The sequence below is a fragment of the Neurospora tetraspora genome (genome assembly GCF_033439725.1).
Source record: "Neurospora tetraspora strain CBS 560.94 chromosome Unknown B0H65scaffold_10, whole genome shotgun sequence".
NCBI classification, from domain to species: Eukaryota; Fungi; Ascomycota; class Sordariomycetes; order Sordariales; family Sordariaceae; genus Neurospora; species Neurospora tetraspora.
The window spans coordinates 41,691-61,106 of NW_026944392.1; the positions used below are offsets into that span (position 1 = coordinate 41,691).

General features: G+C 35.9%; 6 protein-coding genes across 6 annotated transcripts; 3 read left to right on the plus strand and 3 right to left on the minus strand.

Moving 5' to 3' along the window:
- Nucleotides 1–745: 745 nt before the first annotated feature.
- On the plus strand, nt 746–1,340 carry B0H65DRAFT_553428 (uncharacterized protein; the record flags this gene model as incomplete). The annotated part of the gene is made up of 2 exons (XM_062829960.1): nt 746–1,114; nt 1,155–1,340. 2 exons carry the CDS (start codon nt 746–748, stop codon nt 1,338–1,340), a joined length of 555 nt encoding a protein of 184 aa, XP_062676646.1.
- Nucleotides 1,341–1,557: 217 nt separating this feature from the next.
- On the plus strand, nt 1,558–2,751 carry B0H65DRAFT_565714 (uncharacterized protein; the record flags this gene model as incomplete). Its single annotated transcript, XM_062830293.1, has 1 exon — nt 1,558–2,751. Exon 1 carries the CDS (start codon nt 1,876–1,878, stop codon nt 2,749–2,751), a length of 876 nt encoding a protein of 291 aa, XP_062676647.1. The 5' UTR covers nt 1,558–1,875.
- Nucleotides 2,752–3,543: 792 nt separating this feature from the next.
- On the plus strand, nt 3,544–4,357 carry B0H65DRAFT_565716 (uncharacterized protein; the record flags this gene model as incomplete). The annotated part of the gene is made up of 1 exon (XM_062830294.1): nt 3,544–4,357. Exon 1 carries the CDS (start codon nt 3,593–3,595, stop codon nt 4,355–4,357), a length of 765 nt encoding a protein of 254 aa, XP_062676648.1. The 5' UTR covers nt 3,544–3,592.
- Nucleotides 4,358–4,615: 258 nt separating this feature from the next.
- On the minus strand, nt 4,616–5,466 carry B0H65DRAFT_534439 (uncharacterized protein; the record flags this gene model as incomplete). Its single annotated transcript, XM_062829002.1, has 2 exons — nt 5,060–5,466; nt 4,616–4,976 (listed from the first exon to the last, which is right to left on the minus strand). Exons 1-2 carry the CDS (start codon nt 5,149–5,151, stop codon nt 4,616–4,618), a joined length of 453 nt encoding a protein of 150 aa, XP_062676649.1. The 5' UTR covers nt 5,152–5,466.
- A 926-nt stretch (nt 5,467–6,392) lies between these two features.
- On the minus strand, nt 6,393–7,389 carry B0H65DRAFT_74098 (uncharacterized protein). The gene is made up of 2 exons (XM_062831352.1): nt 7,286–7,389; nt 6,393–7,211 (listed from the first exon to the last, which is right to left on the minus strand). Exon 2 carries the CDS (start codon nt 7,149–7,151, stop codon nt 6,432–6,434), a length of 720 nt encoding a protein of 239 aa, XP_062676650.1. The 5' UTR covers nt 7,152–7,211; nt 7,286–7,389; the 3' UTR covers nt 6,393–6,431.
- B0H65DRAFT_74101 (uncharacterized protein) lies at nt 7,390–8,621 on the minus strand. Its single transcript, XM_062831353.1, has 2 exons — nt 8,599–8,621; nt 7,390–8,511 (listed from the first exon to the last, which is right to left on the minus strand). The coding sequence occupies exon 2, from the start codon at nt 8,454–8,456 to the stop codon at nt 7,554–7,556; it is 903 nt and encodes a 300-aa protein (XP_062676651.1). The 5' UTR covers nt 8,457–8,511; nt 8,599–8,621; the 3' UTR covers nt 7,390–7,553.
- Between the last annotated feature and the right edge of the window lie 10,795 nt (nt 8,622–19,416).

The following is a 19,416-nucleotide window of genomic DNA, read 5'->3' on the forward strand; positions in this document are numbered from 1 at the left end:
ACCTTCTTTCTCCAAGCGGCAAACGAGGAGTACTATCCCCGCGCTTTGCTCCTTTCTACTTGGAACAAGTCCATCAACGCCAACAAAACTGAGTGGTATCCTCTTCGTATTATGGGTTTGGATAGAATGGCTACCTCTATCGATTCTACTACACTGCGTCTGGAAGACTGGGAGGTTTTAGACGACGGGGATTGCATAAGGTATCCTTGGAAGAAGTTGATAACGATTGTGTTCACCCGCATTCTGGAGCTATTGAGGATAGATGATGGGTCTGACTCTGATTCTACGGTGCCACAGGGGTCATTAGAGGTATGGTTCAATCCCCAGCATCGGGGACGGGACTGGCACTGGTGATGTTGTTGCCTGGTGCTTCTAAGGTACATGCATCGACACATTGCTGCCTTGGGAGCGGAGACTAGTAGCACGTTGGCGTTATTGCTTCCCGTCAAGTTCCACATTCCAGGCAAACAAACTTGGGCGACCAAGTCGGCATCCACCGCACCAACATTTCTATCTCCATGAGAACGTTCTTGGCTATACCAATACTTCACGATGTTCATCCCTTTTACACTGTTACTCTTAACATTTTCCAAACTCTCTCATCAATCACCACTTGCCTCCTGTGCATACGATGACGAATGAACATCATAGGGAAGGATTACCTCACACCAGTCAATCACCATCAAGATTCTCAATGCATTCACACCTCGAGGAAGAGCTTTCAGCAACTTGGCAGTCCTTTCCCATGGAACTCGTGCGAGAGGTTCTCGACCACTTCATCGAAGACATGCTCGCCCCTTGTCATCCCGGCATCGAAGCATTCCAATCAGTCACAAGCAAGTCCACCATCGATACCTCTACAGACCGCCTCTGTGAGATCGGGGGACCCCTCCGCGGGGAACCACTCCTCAAATCCCAGAAACGGCTCATCGAAAGGCACATGCACTTCACCAAGAACTATTTGAGCCAAACCACCATCTACCTCTTCCTCGACGACCCCTCATCCGATTACATGGACCAGTACAGGATGAAGGACTACTGCCGGTACTTGCGCTTCCCGGAGTCAACCTTCAACGACATAGACATGGATCCCAGCACAACCATACCTTTACAGGTAGACCTTACCCCTGATGAAGACAGCAACCTACCTGTAGGGTCTGAAAAAAGCCACATTCTTCCTCCATGGCCCCATACTAGAAGCGTCCGACGTCGACTACGACCACGACGAGCATGGCTTTGACCCGCAAACTGTCTCCGACATGGAGGTTCCTAGCGCCGTCCCTTTTGCCTGGGATTGGAGGATGGAAAGAGAATTCGCTTTAGGTGGATGGATTTGGTAACTGACTTGTTGGAGATGTTGAGGGAAAGCTGAATGCCGTAAAACGCTGGAAACCTGTGCTCGTTTCTCCGGCGCTTTACTTTGCTTTGTTACTTTGCTTTCCACTTGTTATTCGGTTTATTCTATTTGGCTTGTCTGCATCGCTGAGTTGTTCGTTAGAGAAGATTCTGTTGTGGTCTGTGCAAGCATATACCGCCTGGACCATCGATCTGCATTTTCCCTTTGCCCTTGTGCTGCAGGCCCCCGTTTCTCGATTTGGCCAGCATTTCCCGTTGACAACGGTTTGGCAATCACCAGAACCTTCTTATCTCCAGATCTTCGTTCTTTGTTATCGACAACTATATGTAGGTATATATACCTGGCAACCGTCTTAGGTTCAGAGTCAGTACCACATGGTGCAATTCTTGCGCATCAACCGAGGAGTCCAAGAGCAACCATTAAAGCAACCAGGCTATCGTCCCGAATGGCTCCGCGAAACGTCGCTATCTTTCGCTTAAATCGACACTCATCACGCCTATCAACTTTCCTTCGTTGCAATGGAAGGCACTCTCGAGCACACCCCCGAGCCTCCCTCCGAGCTCCCCCCTGAGCCTCCGCCTCACTCCCATGGACCCTTAAGGTCATCTATCACATGGCCGACTGGTATCTGGTGGGACAACAAGCGGGCAATTTCGCCGTTATGGAGAGAGCTCCCAATTGAACTCGTCCAAAAGATTTTGAATCACCTCATTGAGAGCTTCATCAACAGGTGTTTTTTCAACGACGAATGTGAGTTTGATGCCGACGGAAAGCTCGTCCTTTCCCCGTCCATCGGCATTGCCAATGGTATGTCATTCAAAACCTGGAACCTTCGCCGTGAGTCTCTCTTCAGGCGTCAGAGACCTCTCATTGAGCGCCACTTCCGAGACGAATGGTTGAGCAGGGTGACGCTCTACCTGTGCCTTGACGCCGAGATTGAAGCCCCCTCTCTTCGATACTTCCACTTTCCCGAGTCGGAAGATCATCACGCCATGGTGAGGGCTGGCCCCTCCCAAGACAGCCAGCGGGATAGCGGAACGAAGGTCACTTTCTTCCTTTACAAGCCCGAAGAAAATGGATTCGTCGTAGACGAGGGGCTCATGACACTGAAGGAACTGATGGACGATCTCCTTGATGCTTGGGACGACTATGTTGAGGACAGAACTTCGAGCTGCCTCGTTGTTGGGGTTCGTGCCAGAACTTGGCAGAAAGACGTTATTGAATTTAACCGGGCCATGGATATGTACAATCTCCGCAAGGGTTCAGTTGACCTGGAGGGCTTGGAGGTGTCTGAGGATGGCAGGTACATTCGGTTCAGGTGGGAGGATTTCATCACGGCGATGGTGAACTGGTTCCTCTACGAGACAGAGGAAGAGCGAAGCTTGCCCCTGTAGATAGTACCTCTACCTTAGGTATCAGAGGATCCCGAATCTGATTAGATTCCAAGAAAGAATGGGCATCACTCACATGTATCTTTTCTCTAAAATGCCGACTTGTCAACACAACAATGTGATTCTTAACAGAGTTCTGGCTAGGCACTAGAGTCCCTTGAAAGTACCTATGGTTGACAAGTACCTCGAATTCCATTACAAAGAATCAAGCGGAAACCATCGCCACCTTTAGCTTGTGCCTACTACCCTAGACCGTGAGTGAATGCAAAGCCAATGGAACTCATTGGCAGCTTGATTCGGACGTAGAAGAAGTGCAATACAAACGACAGGCGGGAAACCTTGGTAGGAGACAGGTTCTAAGTGGGGATAGCGTCCTTCACCAGCCAGCTGGGCCGTCCAGCCGTCCAGCCGTCCGTTCACCTGCCTCCGTTGTGACCATTCACTGGGCAGCCAACACAGTGAACACACTACTATTGCCTATATAGCCTCAAATACCCACAGGTGCCTGATTTAAGTCCCTCATTTTTCTTCCCAGATATCTGGCCTGGTCTCCGTCCACTCCCTTTACCAATTCCTTACCAAGCCCAACCCTTTTCCGTCATCGCCTTTCCACCTCCGTTGGGCCACCCATCAGAACTTGCAACGCTGCTGCCCCCTCGCCGGAAATTCTCAGCTTTCTCCGAATCGTTCTTCTCCCAGCAACCGCCGAAGAAAATACTGCAGTACCAATAAACCATACGGCATACGACAAGATATCTTGCCTGTCGGATATACGTCGCTACTTCTTCTACGACTCTGGAATTGCTACGAGTCTTACGCAGCACTCATCATAGCGTCGGACGAGATGGACGAACAACTTTCACCAGTGTGGAAATCGCTTCCTTTCGAGCTCATCCAGGAAATTCTCGACTATTTCTTCGAAGACATCCTAAACACTCGAAACACGTACCACAACTGGCTCTTAGACGTCATGTGCAGCCGCATTCGCTCTCGTCCCGAGACACATGCCGTCCAAACCAAGCCCTTGATCACGGCTTGGACAGCATACCGCCAGGGTTGGAATCTGTTCAAGTCCCACAAGTCTCTCGAGCACTACTTCCTCGATAAATGGCTGAGCACGATGGTCTTCTTCGCCTGCGTCGATTTCTCCCGTGGGCATTACTTTCGATATTTTCCTGTTCCTCAGCAAATTCCTCATAATCGCAGCAGTACCGTGGTCGATAGCAGCGGAATGGCCACATTCTTCCTTCATAGGCCTGCCATGATTCTTAACACAACCACGTATTACAACAAGCTTCTCCCCGAGGGGATGAGCATGTATAATCCCGACTCCCGTGTGTGGGCTCCCTTATATGGACAGCAAGGTCTTGACGCTCTCCTTGCTGTCTGGGAAAATCAAAGGGTCACCATGCGCAATGACCGCAACGGGGCAATGTCGCCATTCATGGTGGGCTCCATACCATCCCTATATGGTATGGACGACCCGACGTTCGAGGGACCGATGAACAAACAAGTGTTTCGTCATGGATGGGAGTTCGATCGTGTTGGAAGGTTTGGAGGTGCACGACGGTGGTCGACGCATTCGATTCAAGTGGCACAATCTGATTAAGGCAATGCTGCACACCTACGGGGTGGCTGGGGGAGAATGAAGACAGGAGGGGAAATCGTGTTTAACCAAGTAGGTAGTCTACATCTAGCGTTTCCACGCCCAATAACAGTGCCTCGAGCACCTTGAAGTACCCAACCTCTCAACTCGAACAGCATTTACACTTCCTAATCCGCAACAACCATCACTCATCCATCACCAAACCATAACAGCATAGCTCAACAGCCACTCAAACCCCACCCAATTCTCAACTCCAACACACTAAGTCCTCTCACACACAACCTGATAACTGCCAATCCCCCTCCCCCCAAACCCACCACACGTATTCGGCGCCACCGTCCCAAACGCACTTCCACCAGCAGCGCACCCCGTCCCCTCATAGTACCTCAACAAGCACTTATTCGCCTCCGGCCAGACGCCCGTGATCCTAACCGACTGGACGGGGGTCGACACGCCGTTGTCGACGAACTCGTAGCATCCCTGAGAGAGCGTGGTGTCCGGGGATAAGGTGGCGTAGGAGACGGGAATCAGGACCTGCGAGGGCGGACCGGAGCAGGAGGCGGAGGAGAGAAAGGGCTGGAGAGAGGCGTTTTGGTTGGGGTTGGAGAGGGGGGGTTGGGAGCTGGGGATAGAGGGGAGGCGAGTTAGATTTTAGACGTGGAATGGAAGGAAGAGGGGAGAGAAAAGGAGGAGGGATCGGCTTACTTTTGTCTGTTGGTGAGGATGGGTTGGGGAGCTGCGAGGGCGCCGGTTGAGAAGGCGAGGAAGGCAACGGATGGGAGGGTTGAGAACTTCATTGTGCTTCTTTGAAGTGGTTTGGTGCTGGATACGACTTGAAGGGAAAGATCGAGGATGACTTTGATGCAGTGGTGCCGATAGTAGATGGGATAATGATCTTTTCAACTCAAGAATTTGTCGAGGGCTCGTGGCTTTATATGTTGTCCTCCAGTTCACCGCATATCCCGATGTGGAACCATCTTTCTTTCCGTAACACGAACGGCGAGTCGGTGACAGGCCCTCTTTGGCATCTGACTGTCCGGACTGACCTTCCTTTCCCACTTCTCATTTGGTGTACCGTATCCTTTCATCACGAAGTCAATCCTTCCTCTACAAGACTTCCTCCGAGTCAGTTCCTTCCGTGGTTCAATCAGAGTTGTCATTGCGGCCCCTACAACAAGCCTGTGAGGGCGTGGCGCAACTCACACGACAAAGATACCCCCAAAAGGCGGTATATGGTTAGGCCGACCCTCGTGTAAGACAGCAAGGAACGTTCCATGTGCTTACGACCGAGCCTACTGAGCCGCAAATAGATCACCGGGTTTTAGAGTTTCAGATCATCAGTTGCATCGGACTTGTAGAGTTTTAAGCCTCTTCTTGGAGGTAACATTCCGTCCAGTGCGGATTCGACTTGGCGACTGGATTGGCATTGGATCCCAGCCAGTCAAAGTGGCAAGATCACGTTTGCGATTTATATACGCTGACGGAAAAGCTCATGTTGCACGGGTTGTGCTTGCTTTGGTCGGCTGGTTGGTCGAAGACGGGCTAGCGGGTTGTTGTTGGTCATCAGTCATCAATCGTCCGATTCGTCCCGAGCCAACGGGCTAGGTGCCAACATAATACGAGTTCCAATAGGGGTATGTCTTGGTTCTAGTATTAATCACCTGTCAAGAACACAGCTGAGATTCTCAGTGGGGATAGCTAGGCAGAACCTTGCTCCATTTCTGTACCACGTATCACGAAGGCAAGGGAGGGAATTACTAGTTTACAGGGTAATTCGGAGGGGGACCGAACAAAAGGGGTTCAGGGGGCATTTACCTATGATTTAGTCAATGGTAATCATCAATTGGCGAGGAACTGTGTACCTCCAAAGGCCTACATATGCCTTGGCCATCAACATCCTTCTGATCCTTTCTTCCCAGTTGACAAAGTCCGGGGTATATGCCATATAGAGGTATATTCCCACCCTCATCACTCCCTGCTTCCACCACCACAGGATTAACCATCACCGACATGTGTTGGGGTAAAATCGAATGATATCACTACTTTGTCCGCCCCCAGTACCGGCGAGAACCCCGCCCTAGTACTTGAAGTAACACTGACTGACTTCATCCTGACTGCCTTCCAGCCAACCTTCACTTGGTAACCAGTGGACAGCCCCCATCCTCCTCGAACGTCGCTCCCATTCCGTCAACAAGGCGTCAATGAGTTGGACCGCGTTGAACCGTACAGCCACGCGATCAACCGACGTTTCCATGGACGTGTCCCTGAAGGCCGTCGCCCCCTCAAGCGTTACTGCAAGAGTGCGCCTCTTAAGGAGAAGGCAAACGTCAACGTAGGGGACTCTAGGCCTCTCCCATACCGGACGGTTGCCACTGCGAAGGTGCTGATTGCACTCGAACCTACGCTCGAGTGGACTGTCCGGAAGGGTGTAGAACGTCACCCTGTCGCCGTCATCCCAGGTGGAGAAGGACTTTGACGCCTGTTCGTCAATGTACGGTTTCCACAGGGCATGCCGTGGGTTTGGGACTCCTGTAATGCTTTCCACGGTGTTCCTTCTCTGGGAGTAATTACGGAACTGGTTGATGACGAAAAGACGGGGAAAGAGTACCCGTCGGTATTCTCTGTCGATGCGGTGTTTGACATGGCGGTGTACCTGGCGGAGGACCCAGGGGTAAAAGGGGTCGGTCTCGATTTGATCGAGAGACATCTTGATGAGGTGATCGAACACATTGAGGAGTAGTTCGACTGGGAGGTTCTGCCAGATTGGGGACGACAGTTGCTGCTTTGAGGCTTCCATGGTACAAATTGGTGAAGTTGAGTGTCTTGACGGCTTGGGGATATGTTGTCAACACCTGGACTGAACGGAAGCACCTAGTTAGCCACGGTGAACAAATGAATCACGTCGTACTGGGATGGTGTAAGGGCTCAGACCTTGTATGAGGATCAATGTTCCTAGGTTACTGCGAAACCGAGCGGTGATGCTGTTGACGGAGACGGATGTTGAAGAGGTGAAGATATGTAGTTTCGGGAAGAAAGGAATTAAATATTCGAAGTGATGAATCAGTGTGTTGGTTGTCCAGTGAATGGTGAACGCGGGGGCAGGTGAACGGACGGCTGCAAGGGTGGTGAAGGGCATTATTCCCACTCAGAACCTTTGCCCCTCGCAAAGGTTTACTGATGCCTATTGTGTATATCCTCCTTAGACCTCGGGGAGATCATCAAGGCGCTCCAGTGGGATATACCATTGAGTCTTCCATATACCTTGCCGCTCATACTCTATAATCCTTTTCTTCCATGCCCGAATCAAGGCGCCAATGAGTTGGCTCGAGCTGAGCTTAATCGAATCATCGTCGGAATCATCTTGGACGTCAGGTACATGGCTGGCCGGTATCTCCCCCTGCAATGACAAGTGGAAATCAGGGGAATAACCGGGTCGAGGCGGAGAGCTCAACTTCAGAGTGAAGCCGTAATCGGGTTGTGGGTTGACGTAAAGTCCACCGGGTGGGAAGCTGTTGACATATTTAGTCCATCCCTTTGAAGTATCAAACCCCTCGTCGTCATCCACAGATAGCATCGTTTCAGTCCCGGCGAGAGACAAGGTTATCGTGTCGTTGGTGGAATTATAACCTTTATCTTCGTCCCACACCCAGAACCGATATAATAACCCCGTGCCGCTATCAAGATCATCAGGGCTATGCTTTGAAGTAGGGCAAAACTCTGTCCAAAGTGTCAGGTTCGAGATGGGGAGTAAGAGCTGTCGGTATAGAGCATCGATCCGTCGCCTCTGCTGATGATTCAGCTGGCGGAGAGTCTCCCAGGGATAAAACGGGTCCGAGTCAATGTCCCAGAGATGGATACTGACGAGCTCATGAAGAACTCGTTGCACAAGCTCCACAGGCAAGGACTGCCACATTGGCGAGATGTTTGTGGTTGCGGGCGCCATTGTTGATGGGGAGACTGGAGGCGGCCGAGCTGGCAATGGACTGGAAGCTGCCGGTTTGCGCCCACGTGGTGGGCTAGGAGGGTTAATAGGTGTGGCGAAGTCTTTTGAATCTGACGAGATCTCAATCGGTGGGAGCGGAGATTGCTGTCTCTCTTCCATGGTAGTGTAAGGCTGAAGTCGAATATCAGCGCCGAGCGGACGGGAAGGAAGCGAACTGTTGCATACCTTTAGTTAGCGAAAGTATCTCAAGACGACGGGGTACTCGAATGTTCGTCTCTTGTACGGGTAGATACCTACCTACCTTTTCTCCTCAACGGTTTGTTGACACGAGGTTGATTGTTGTTTACCTGTAGATGATATGACCATCAGGCATTAATAGAGCCTCAACTACGGTAGCCCAAGTGTTGGCTATACTCAAATGAAAATTAGTCCGAACTCTCAATTATAACCATTTATTAGAAAAATTATTAATACTCTATATACAAATACACGTATACTCCTCCTCTCTAAATTAATTACTTTCCTTCTATACCCTTATACTTTAATATTGTATAACTAATATGTATACTTCCCTACCACTCCCCTACCACTCTCTCTCCGCTCTCTCACTACTCTCTCGCTACTTTTTCCAAACTCTTTTATAGCGCCTTTACCGCTCCCTATACAAATCCCTACTATACCGCCGCCATTTAAATTTATTAGCCGCCCGTCACCGACGCCCCTTATTTAGTAGAGTGAAGTTTTAAATACCGAAGAGTAAACTACTTATTTATTAGCTAAAATCGTAAAATATATTACGGGTTCTACTAAATAAATCCTAAAGGATAATATAGTATATTAAAATTATATTATTATATTAGAAGCAATTTAATATTATTAGCTTTAATAAAAATTCGTATATTTATAGGAAGTTAGAAAGACTTTTAAGAATAGGGCATAAAAACCTATTATTCTTAAAATTAATATAATTAGGTAAATAATTATTATTATAATATATTTATTTAAAGAGAAATATAATAGCGACGAATATATTAAATATATTAACGAAGCTATTATATACCCAACGGCCGAATACATTACGCCTTACCCAAAGTAGTTTAGCAGCGCCTATATATACTATTACTACATTAGGTTGCCTATTAAGTATTCTTTTAAAAAGGGGTTAAAGAAAGAAAATAAAGAAGGAGGAGGTAGAAGAGATATAAATTCCTTAAACGGAGAATTAAAAAATAATATTATAAATAAAATAACGTTTAATAAATTAGAAGAAATAAAAAATATTCTTATTTGTAATCTTAGATAATATAGAGTAGTTAAAGCGATGTCGCTGCAAAAACGTAAAATGGGAATATAATTATACTATATTAATAATTCTTCAAATATATTTAATATATAGGTAATTCTAGCTTTATTTTACTACGAACTTATTTTAATTTTTGTATATATATATATTATTTCTATACGAATAGTATATTCGGTCTTAGTATTTAATATCCAATAATTACTTTTAATTAAGAACAATCGTATTTAATAAACAATGAACGCTTTCTACATTAAATAATTAAATAACTTTTTCAAATTTACTTAATTTATACGTAGTATATAGAATTAAAACAATTATTTTTAATATACTATAGTATAAAATAATTTATGTATATAAATTAATTATTTATAAAATAATTAAAAGACTTAGTAATATATTTATAATATTTAATGTAAATCTTTAAATGCCTTTTCTTAAGAAATTATATTTTTAATTTCTTTGAAAGCATAAAAGAAATTCTTATTCATAATAATACAAATTATAAATTTAAAATAGATTATAGAAATATTAATATAATTATTTATCTTATTTTTATTAAACGTAGCCGAATAATATAATTTAAGAAAACTATTAAATATTTCTCCATTTTTTAATTTTAGTATTTAATAATAATTATCTAATAATTTAATAAATTAAATTCTTTGAGTAATAATATTTAGAATATTTAGTATAATCCTATTTACTATTTAAGTATTTGCGAGAATTTTATTAATAAATTTATTATTTTCGACTTTTAAAATTATAGAAGAAGTATTAAAACTGTTATATTTCTTTATTTATTTAAAATATTTGGGAACCTTATTTAACTAAAGAAAGATATACCTAATATACGTATAATCAAATTTATCATAATGAATATAGCAAATAACCTTTTTAATTGCTTTTAAAATTTAAAAAGCATTAAAATTCTTATTATAAAATTCAAACACTTTATTATTATTCTATTTATTAATAAAAACAATATTATTATAATTAGAATCTATACGCTTAAATTTCTTTAATAAAGACGAAACTAGTATTTTTAAAGTATAAACTTTAAAATCCTTTTTAAATTTTTCAATTATAGAGAAAAATTAACATTTAAACTCCTATTCCAAATTAAATGAAATTTAAAATATAAAGATTTAAAGAGGTAATTCGATTTCCTTAGCTTCTAATTTATTAATTATTAGTTTAATTTTATTTAAATATTTTTCTATATCTTATTGAACAATAACGGTAAAAGATTCTTTTATAATAAAAATCTCAAAAATTAAACCTTTAAAATTATATAAATCCTTTAAATTCTATTAAATTAAAAGCGCTAAGGCTTTATATTATTTATAATAAAAGGAACCGTTCTATATCATTAATTATAATTTAACGAGGGCGCTTTTATTATTTTTGGTTTTTTTTAAAATCCTTTCTAAATTTTTATGAAGGTAGAATAAACTTGAATTCTTATAACCTAAAGAATATAATTTTCAATACCTTTAAATTAAAGAAGCTTATTAATACCAAAGCTAATTATATTAAATTGTATGTATATATATATATATAAATATTCGAATAAATATATAATTATTTATTATAATAATAATCTTTATGATATAAAAAGAATTAATATATATAATTTATAAGAATTATAAAACGAAAGTTTTAAAAATAATTATTCTTAATATTAATAATGTGGGAGTAGTAGGGTATATGAGAATATTATATTATAAAGAGTAATACCCTTTAAGAAGGTTCATAAGAACGATTATTTCGAAATAAGATTAATATATCCTATAATAATCCTTATTTTATCGGGTATATACGAGCCCGGTAAGTAATTACTTGTTGGGAGGGGTAGGTTTATAACCTTTACTATTAGAAATCTATATAAATATATCGGTCCGGTATTAATTAACGAAGATAATTCTAAAAGAATATTTTTACAAATTTAAAAATTTAATTATGTATATTTATATATTTATATAAATATTAATTTACTTTTTAAAAGAGAACGCAATTAGAAAATTTATATTTTTGTTCAAAATGAATAAACATAAAGATTAGAATATTTATTAAAAGATTATCTTTTTAAACGCGGTTATATATATATTTTCTATATATATATATTATAAACTTTTGAAGGAATATAATTAAATAAAGAATAGAAAATAAATCGCTAATAATCTTCAATTTTTAAGTGGCTATATAGAAATATAGAATTTTATTTATATAAGTCCGTACTAGGTACTTTATAAAGGAATTTAAATCAATTTAGGATATTATGATTAATTACCTCTGATATACATTAACTAATTTTAATTACACTCCCAGGAAAATTATATTCAAATACAATAAAAAATCGCCTATTCTTTAATACAATTACAAAGTATAAACTATTTATTAAACAAATTATATAATACTTTAAAACTTTATTATATATTATTTTCTTATAATAATTCGCGTACGTACCGACGTCCGCCCTTATATAAATTTTATTTTCTAAATATATACAAATAAATTCTCTCGTAATAATATTTTAAAAGGTTTAAAGGAGTAATTTAGTATTATAATAAATACTTTAATATTAGGCCGCTTGCTTAAAATTTTAGAAATTATAGTTTTATAGGGATTAAAAACTCTTCCTACCGATAAATTTTACAAATAGATTAAAATAATATATTTTAAACTACTAATTACTAATAATGAACTATTAATTTTACTTTGAAACCGTAGTTTTATAATTGTTTTACATAATTTATAAACATTACAAAGACAATTAAATATCTTTCTAAAATATACGCCTAAAATTATTTGTGAGAAATTCAATAAAATACGTGCTATTTTTAATAAAATAAAAGATTCGGAGGAAACTTATTTTATTCGGAAATTAAATAAATAGGAATAATAATATTATTTCGCGAAATTTTTCGACCTTTATTTATTTCGAGAATTATTTTTTTCCTATTTTAAAAATTATTTCCCGTACGTAGTATAAGAGAAATTAAACCTTCTATAATATTATAGGGGCGGGTAAATTATATTTAATCTAAATTATATATAATATATTAATATATATTTAGAATTATACGAATTTAATATTAAAGTATACGCGGATATTAATACATATTTATATTACGTCCTATAGTTCTATATCAGTATCTCTATAACGATAGCGAGGTCTATTTTTTATTAATAGGTAAAATTTATTAAAAAGTATAGGTTTATACCAATCTAACTACAATTTAATTGCGGGAATAAAATTAATATAGTAGTAAATAAATTTTATTATATTATAATCGGGAGTAAAATTTAGCGGATTTTAAAATTCCAGCGGATAATCCTAAATTTAATCATCGTTTTTAAACCAGGTACTAATAAAAAAAACCTTCCCACCCAATATAATATAATAGAAAAAAATTAAATATTATTAATATACAATCCGGAACGACTGTTCAATATATAAAACGTTTTCTTCCAAGGAAAAAGTACTAATAATTAGCGTATCGAAAATTAATAAAAGTAATTACGCGATAGCAGAACGATTTTCTAAACAATAAATATCCCCCGATTATATATAATCGGATTTAATTTAATATTAGTAAAATTCTTTTAAAAAGTTTAAATTTATAAACGTATAGTCGTTTACTAGGGTTGAAGATCATATAATATTATTATATATTTTTATACTCTGGATTCAAACCGAGTTTTCGGACTTTATAAAATATTAAAATTAATATATTATCCAACCTCAACGCAATCGCCGTTACATTATATCCGGAAAACTAATAATTTTATATTATAAATATAATAAGCTTAAAGCTTTTAATTTCCAATATATAATAGATTGGGGCCGGTATATATATTTGAAAAATATTATTTAATAAAATAATTATAAATTCGACTAATATTTTCTTTAAGAAATAATAAAATTATATACTTTAATTATAGAAAGTTTCGTCCTATACGTTCGAAACATTTAAAACTAATTATTCTAATAATAATACAATTATTTTCGGAATTAATTAAAGGAATATAAGTTAATACGGAAGATTCCGGCCGTATATTTTATAGAATTACTAATAGGTAACTTCGATGAGGTAAAGGAATTAATTAAATAAGGTAGAGGAGACGTAAATAAAATAATAGAAGTATTGGAGGGTGGAATTAATAGAATCCAAGGTAGTAATAAATATTAGCGCGATTAGTACTGAAATTGAAAATAATTAAACACCTTTAGAATTAATTAACTATTAGTATTATAAAATATATTATTGATATATAAGTAAATTAAAATAATAGTATAATTTAATTAATTGTAAAAGGTATTTATATATTTATATTATTTAAATATAAATAATATTCTGATAATATAAAAGTAAAAAGTCCGCGTTTATATATATTAGTATTCCCGTTATGAATAAAATATATTAATGAAGTTTCGTAAAGATTACAGATTTATATTTACGAAGATAGGAATATATAAATTAAAAAAGAAATAAGAAATTTACTGAAAAGAAAAAAGAAATTCATAAATATAAGTCGAATTTGAAAATTCAATAATATATTTCTTTTATATATACTATTCAATTATTAAACTCTTAAGTTTTATATCCCATTTAAATATATATAAGATCTTTATTTAATTACTTTAATTTATTAAATTATATGATAAAAGTCTGAATTTTACAATATAAATAAATAGAAAGAATAATATTCTTTACAATTTTAAGACTTTACTTACATTTTAATATATTTAATACGGATATATGAAATAGCGAAGAATATAGAATTTAAATAAATATAGAATATTAATTCTATTATTAATATAAAGATTGTCCGCGAATAAAAAGAGAAAGTTAATATTTTAAAGGTCCACTATTTATAATTATGAATTAAAAGCGCCGAGGGTATTTCGGCCGGGGTAAGCGCTGAATTGAAATTATTAGAACCGATTAGCTGCGAACTTCTCCGGCCCTTTATAAAATATATAAAGATTTCTTCAATAGTAATTAAATTAATAAAATCTTCTTTATTTATAATAACATAATCCAATATAATAATATCGATATTTACCGACCCCTACCTATTATCTTCTATATTACTTTCCTTTTAGAGCCTAATTTACTATTAGGAAAAAGGGGGAGCATCTTCGTATTTTACTTCTTCTTTTAAATTAAATTTTTTCTTTATATTTATACTTCGGTTAATACTACCCCTCTATTTAACTTAATATTTTTATTTAATTTTTAACATTTATATTATATTAAATTCTAGTTTCGTTCTTAATTCCCCTTTAATACCCAGCTCCACTCTTATCTTCAATTCCCTTTTAATACCCAATTCCCTTTTAACGGCCGGCTCCCTCTTAATACCCGGCTTCTTTTTAATACCCGGCTCCTATTTAATATCCTTCTTTAAAACTAATATCCGTTTAAAAATAAGAAAAGAACCGGAATTCCCATTACGTAAGGAAGTAGCCCACTTTCGCATACGTTTCGGCGTTATTATTTTATAAATAACGTCAGCGTCGGCGGAATTATCGCTATACCCTATAATAATAATTTAAATAAGGGTAATTACTATGGGCTAATCTTTCTTCACTTTACTTATAATCTCTACCTCTTTTCTAAATTTATTAAAATTAATTAATTTCAATAATTCTATATAGAAATTAATAAATTATATTTTATTACTATTTAAAAAAGGGTCGGTACTAACGAATTTAAACTTATTAATATTAATATCTTCAGGACCTTCTTATTAAATATATACTATTCGCCAATTTAATAAATGAAATAAGAATAATTATTAAATAATCCCTTATTTAAAACATAAAATTTAGTATAAGTATAAATGAAACGCTATAAGGGCTTATCGTCTACGGTAAGCCCCTTCTTACCCTTTTAATATTGAATATACTTTAAGTACTAATTGAAAATAATTAATTAAATATTTTAAAGCGAAATCTTTTCGATGAGGGAAATGGTTTATTAATAATAAACTACGTTAACTTCTATAATTTTATTAAGAAGAATATCTTTTATAACCGTTGGGACGGAAATAATAGGGATAATAAACGCTTATTTTCTAATACAATTGGCATAAGGGACGATCGTAGTATTAATTTAAATAAATAGAAGTAGACGGGTAGGGGTACTTATTAGGGAGTTTAAACTTATAACGAAAGTAATTTCTAATATAGTAAAAAGTATTACTTTAACAACGAGCGGTTAATTACAATTAATATATACTAATTATATTAAATAGTTAATTAAAATATCCGAATAGCGAACGCTAATTTCGAAATAGCATACGGAAGATATAACGGGGACAATACAGTTAATATAGGTGCTAGTCGTATACTTTAATTGGGGTTATATAAGTATAGCTACAGCGCCTTATAATAACTCTAATCAATAATTAGAATATTATAACCCGGGCCTTAGCCCTGTAATATTACCCCCCTCCTCCCTCCTCCTACCTCTCTACGCGTTTGCTCCTTTTATTTCGATTAACGTAGGTAGCAAGTGGCAGCGTACGTATATATATACCTTTAGAATTATATATAAAAACCCTTCTCCTGACTTCTCTTTCCTCTTTTTCTCTTTTCCTCTTTTTTCTCTAACCGTCGCTCAAACTACTAAAGTAAATATTATTATCCCCTATCCAATTATTCGCCTACCCTTCTTAACTAAAGTAAATACTTCGCTTAATTTCGTCCGAATTATCTCTATCCCCATCCCTATTTCAACTATTTAAGAGCGAGGGCCTATTTTCGCCGTTTTCACGCGGTTCCTAATCCCCCTTCTAAAAGGCCGCCGCCCGTCGTAAGCGTACTAAAAACCCTATCGCTACCTCTAAAAAGCTTAAATTTATTAAATTTAAATACTTATTAATAAATCCTCTTTATTACTCCTATTTTAAGAAATTATTATTAATTTTATTTATTTTTTAAACGGACTATAAATTCTCTATAGTCCCGTATATTTTATACTTAAACGTCCTATACGAATATTATATTAAGCTTAAAGATCGGGCGTATATAATCTATTATAATAATAGTATGCGGTACGACCGAACCTTGTTTTTAACCTAGAAGTTGGGTGCGATTTAGGAGGCGACGACTTCCGGTAAGGAAAAAATAAAAGCTTTCGAATACGTTCGTAGAATTATAATAATTTAATACTATACTGCCGAATTATATAAAACTAGTACTATTTCTTTATAAATTTCTTTTATTTTATTTACTTTAATAAAATAAATTTCGGTTAACTGAAATATTTTAATAAAAATATAATTATTTCTTTTCGGCCTTTAGTAACGCTACTACCATTCCCTTAATTTCCGCCGTTCTTACTATTCCGGCCGCTCCCCTAACCTCCGCTCTCCCCTCTAGGGAATTTACTATAGTAAAACTAGTAGCCCGCTTCGAATTGTTTAAAAAGTAATTAAAAGCTATAGAAATTAAAAATAATTAGAAGTATAAAATATTGAAGAAGAATTAGAGAAACTTGGAATTAATATTTATTACCCTCCCTTTTTTTTATTTTATTAGCGTCTCTATTACTTTGTATATTCCATACTAAAATATTCGATTAATTCATTATTAATATTAGCTAAGCTATATTTTGCTTCGAAACGGTCTAAGGCTACCGTATTAGCGAATTCCTTTAGCAGCTCCTAAAATTATTATATTTAATTGATTTAATTAACTAAGATTATTCTACGACTTTTCCCAATTATAAAATAGAGGATTTTATTTACGCAATATTCTTTCTTTCTATTTATTATAATAGTTAATAATTAAGAATCGGTAGTAATCTAGTTTAATAAAGGGTCTTTATAAGCTCTCCTAAGTAAGTTTATATAAATTTTATTAAAGGCTCTTATTAAAAAATCGGAGAATTTTATTACGAAAGGGTTAAGAATTTTAAATACTATATATTTTATATAAACCCAATCGAACTTCTTTTTAGGGCGTGCTATAATAAAGTTCTTAAAATTCAACTAAATTTTATTCCCTATTTTAAAAACTTTAATTAATTACTTTTTATAGTTAGTAAAACGCTCTTACTTTTATAAAGAGATTATTATAATTATTTAATATAAATTTATAATTTGCTATAGTATTGTAACGAAATTCTTAATTTTTACCTACGGGTTTTTAAGATCTATTTCTACTAGAGGAATTAGTAGGACTATTAAGGATTATAAATAATAGCCGTAAATAATAAAGAATAGAAATATATTAATAGAGGTACTAATTCGGCTATTAATCGCTAATTATATTATTAAATACTAATAATCCTAATTATTTTTGGCGTAATTAAGGAAAATTCATAAAAAGGCCTATACTTTTTAATTTATTCTCTCGGGGCTACTATTGGCTTAAGGGTAAAAAACGGTACTTAAAAGCTGATCGATACCTAATAAATCGTAGAAATGCTTCTAAAATCGGCTAGTTTAATTAATACCCCTATCGTTAATAATGGACTACGGCTACCTATAATATTATATGAAATACTTAAAGAAAGTTTCCATTATTATTTTTACTTTTATAATAAGTATTACTTCTAAAATTATTAATTTACTAAGCCTATTTTTAATAATAAGGAGGTTGATGTAATTTCCTATATAGGGGAGATTAATAATAAAATTTATTTAAATATCTTTAAAGAATTAATTTAGGATGGAAAAAGGTTTTAATAGCCCTCTTTTCTAATTTCTCCAATATTTTACTTTTATTATAAATATTATAATTAGCTAAGAACCGATGGATATAAATATTCATTAACGGCCAATAAAAATCTTTATTTATAATATAAATAATACTTTCTCTTCTGGGGTGCCTAAGAGCCTTCGAATTATATATTTCTTAAATAATATAGGTAGGGAGAACGTTCCTTTTAAGGTTTTTTAGAGATATATATAGGGCTATAACTACGGTAATACCGGAAATTTCTAAAGTTTAAATATAACCTCTATAGTATAATTTGCCGAACCCATCGATAATATATTTACCGAATTAAACTTTTAAACCCTACGCAAAAGTTAAGAGGGTTTTATTTTTATTAATAATAATTTAGCAGACCGTTTAATAGATTTCGTTTTCTTAGGAAACCTTTTCGAAAAGCTATTATAAATCCGGATTCTTAAATACCTTTATACCCTCCCCTACCGTGATAGAGAAGGCGATTATACGAATATAATTTTTAAGAACGGACTAGGGAATTAACTACATCTCCCTAATTTTTACGTCCTCTTTGTTAAAGTAGTCTTCATCCGAACGGGATAGAATATTAAAAATTATAGTAAATTTCCCCGGACGGTAAAAGATCTCAAAATTAAACTATAAGAGAAATTCGGCCTATTACACCTATTATTTAAAAAGTTTCTACTTCTCTATAGAATATTTAAAATTATAATAATTAATAATAATAATAAATTTTTTATAACCTTTAATCCGTGGATTAATTTTCTATATATTTAATAATTGTAAGTATCTCTTTATTATAAATAGAATAATTACGTTCGGCCGGGGTAAACTTTTAAAAATAATAAATAACCGCTGTTTTTTACCTATCCTTTTTTTAAATAAGGATATCACCGAAGCTATACCTACTATAATTTACTTTTAAGAAAATAAATAAATTGGGATCCTACTAAGTAAAAATCGGAGCCTTAATAAATAATTCCTTTAATTTTTCAAAAACTACATTATATTACTCGGTCTATTTAAAGGGGACCCCCTTATTTATAAGGATTATTAACGGCTCTACAACCAAGGAGAAAGTTTTAAAGAATATCCAGTAATAATTA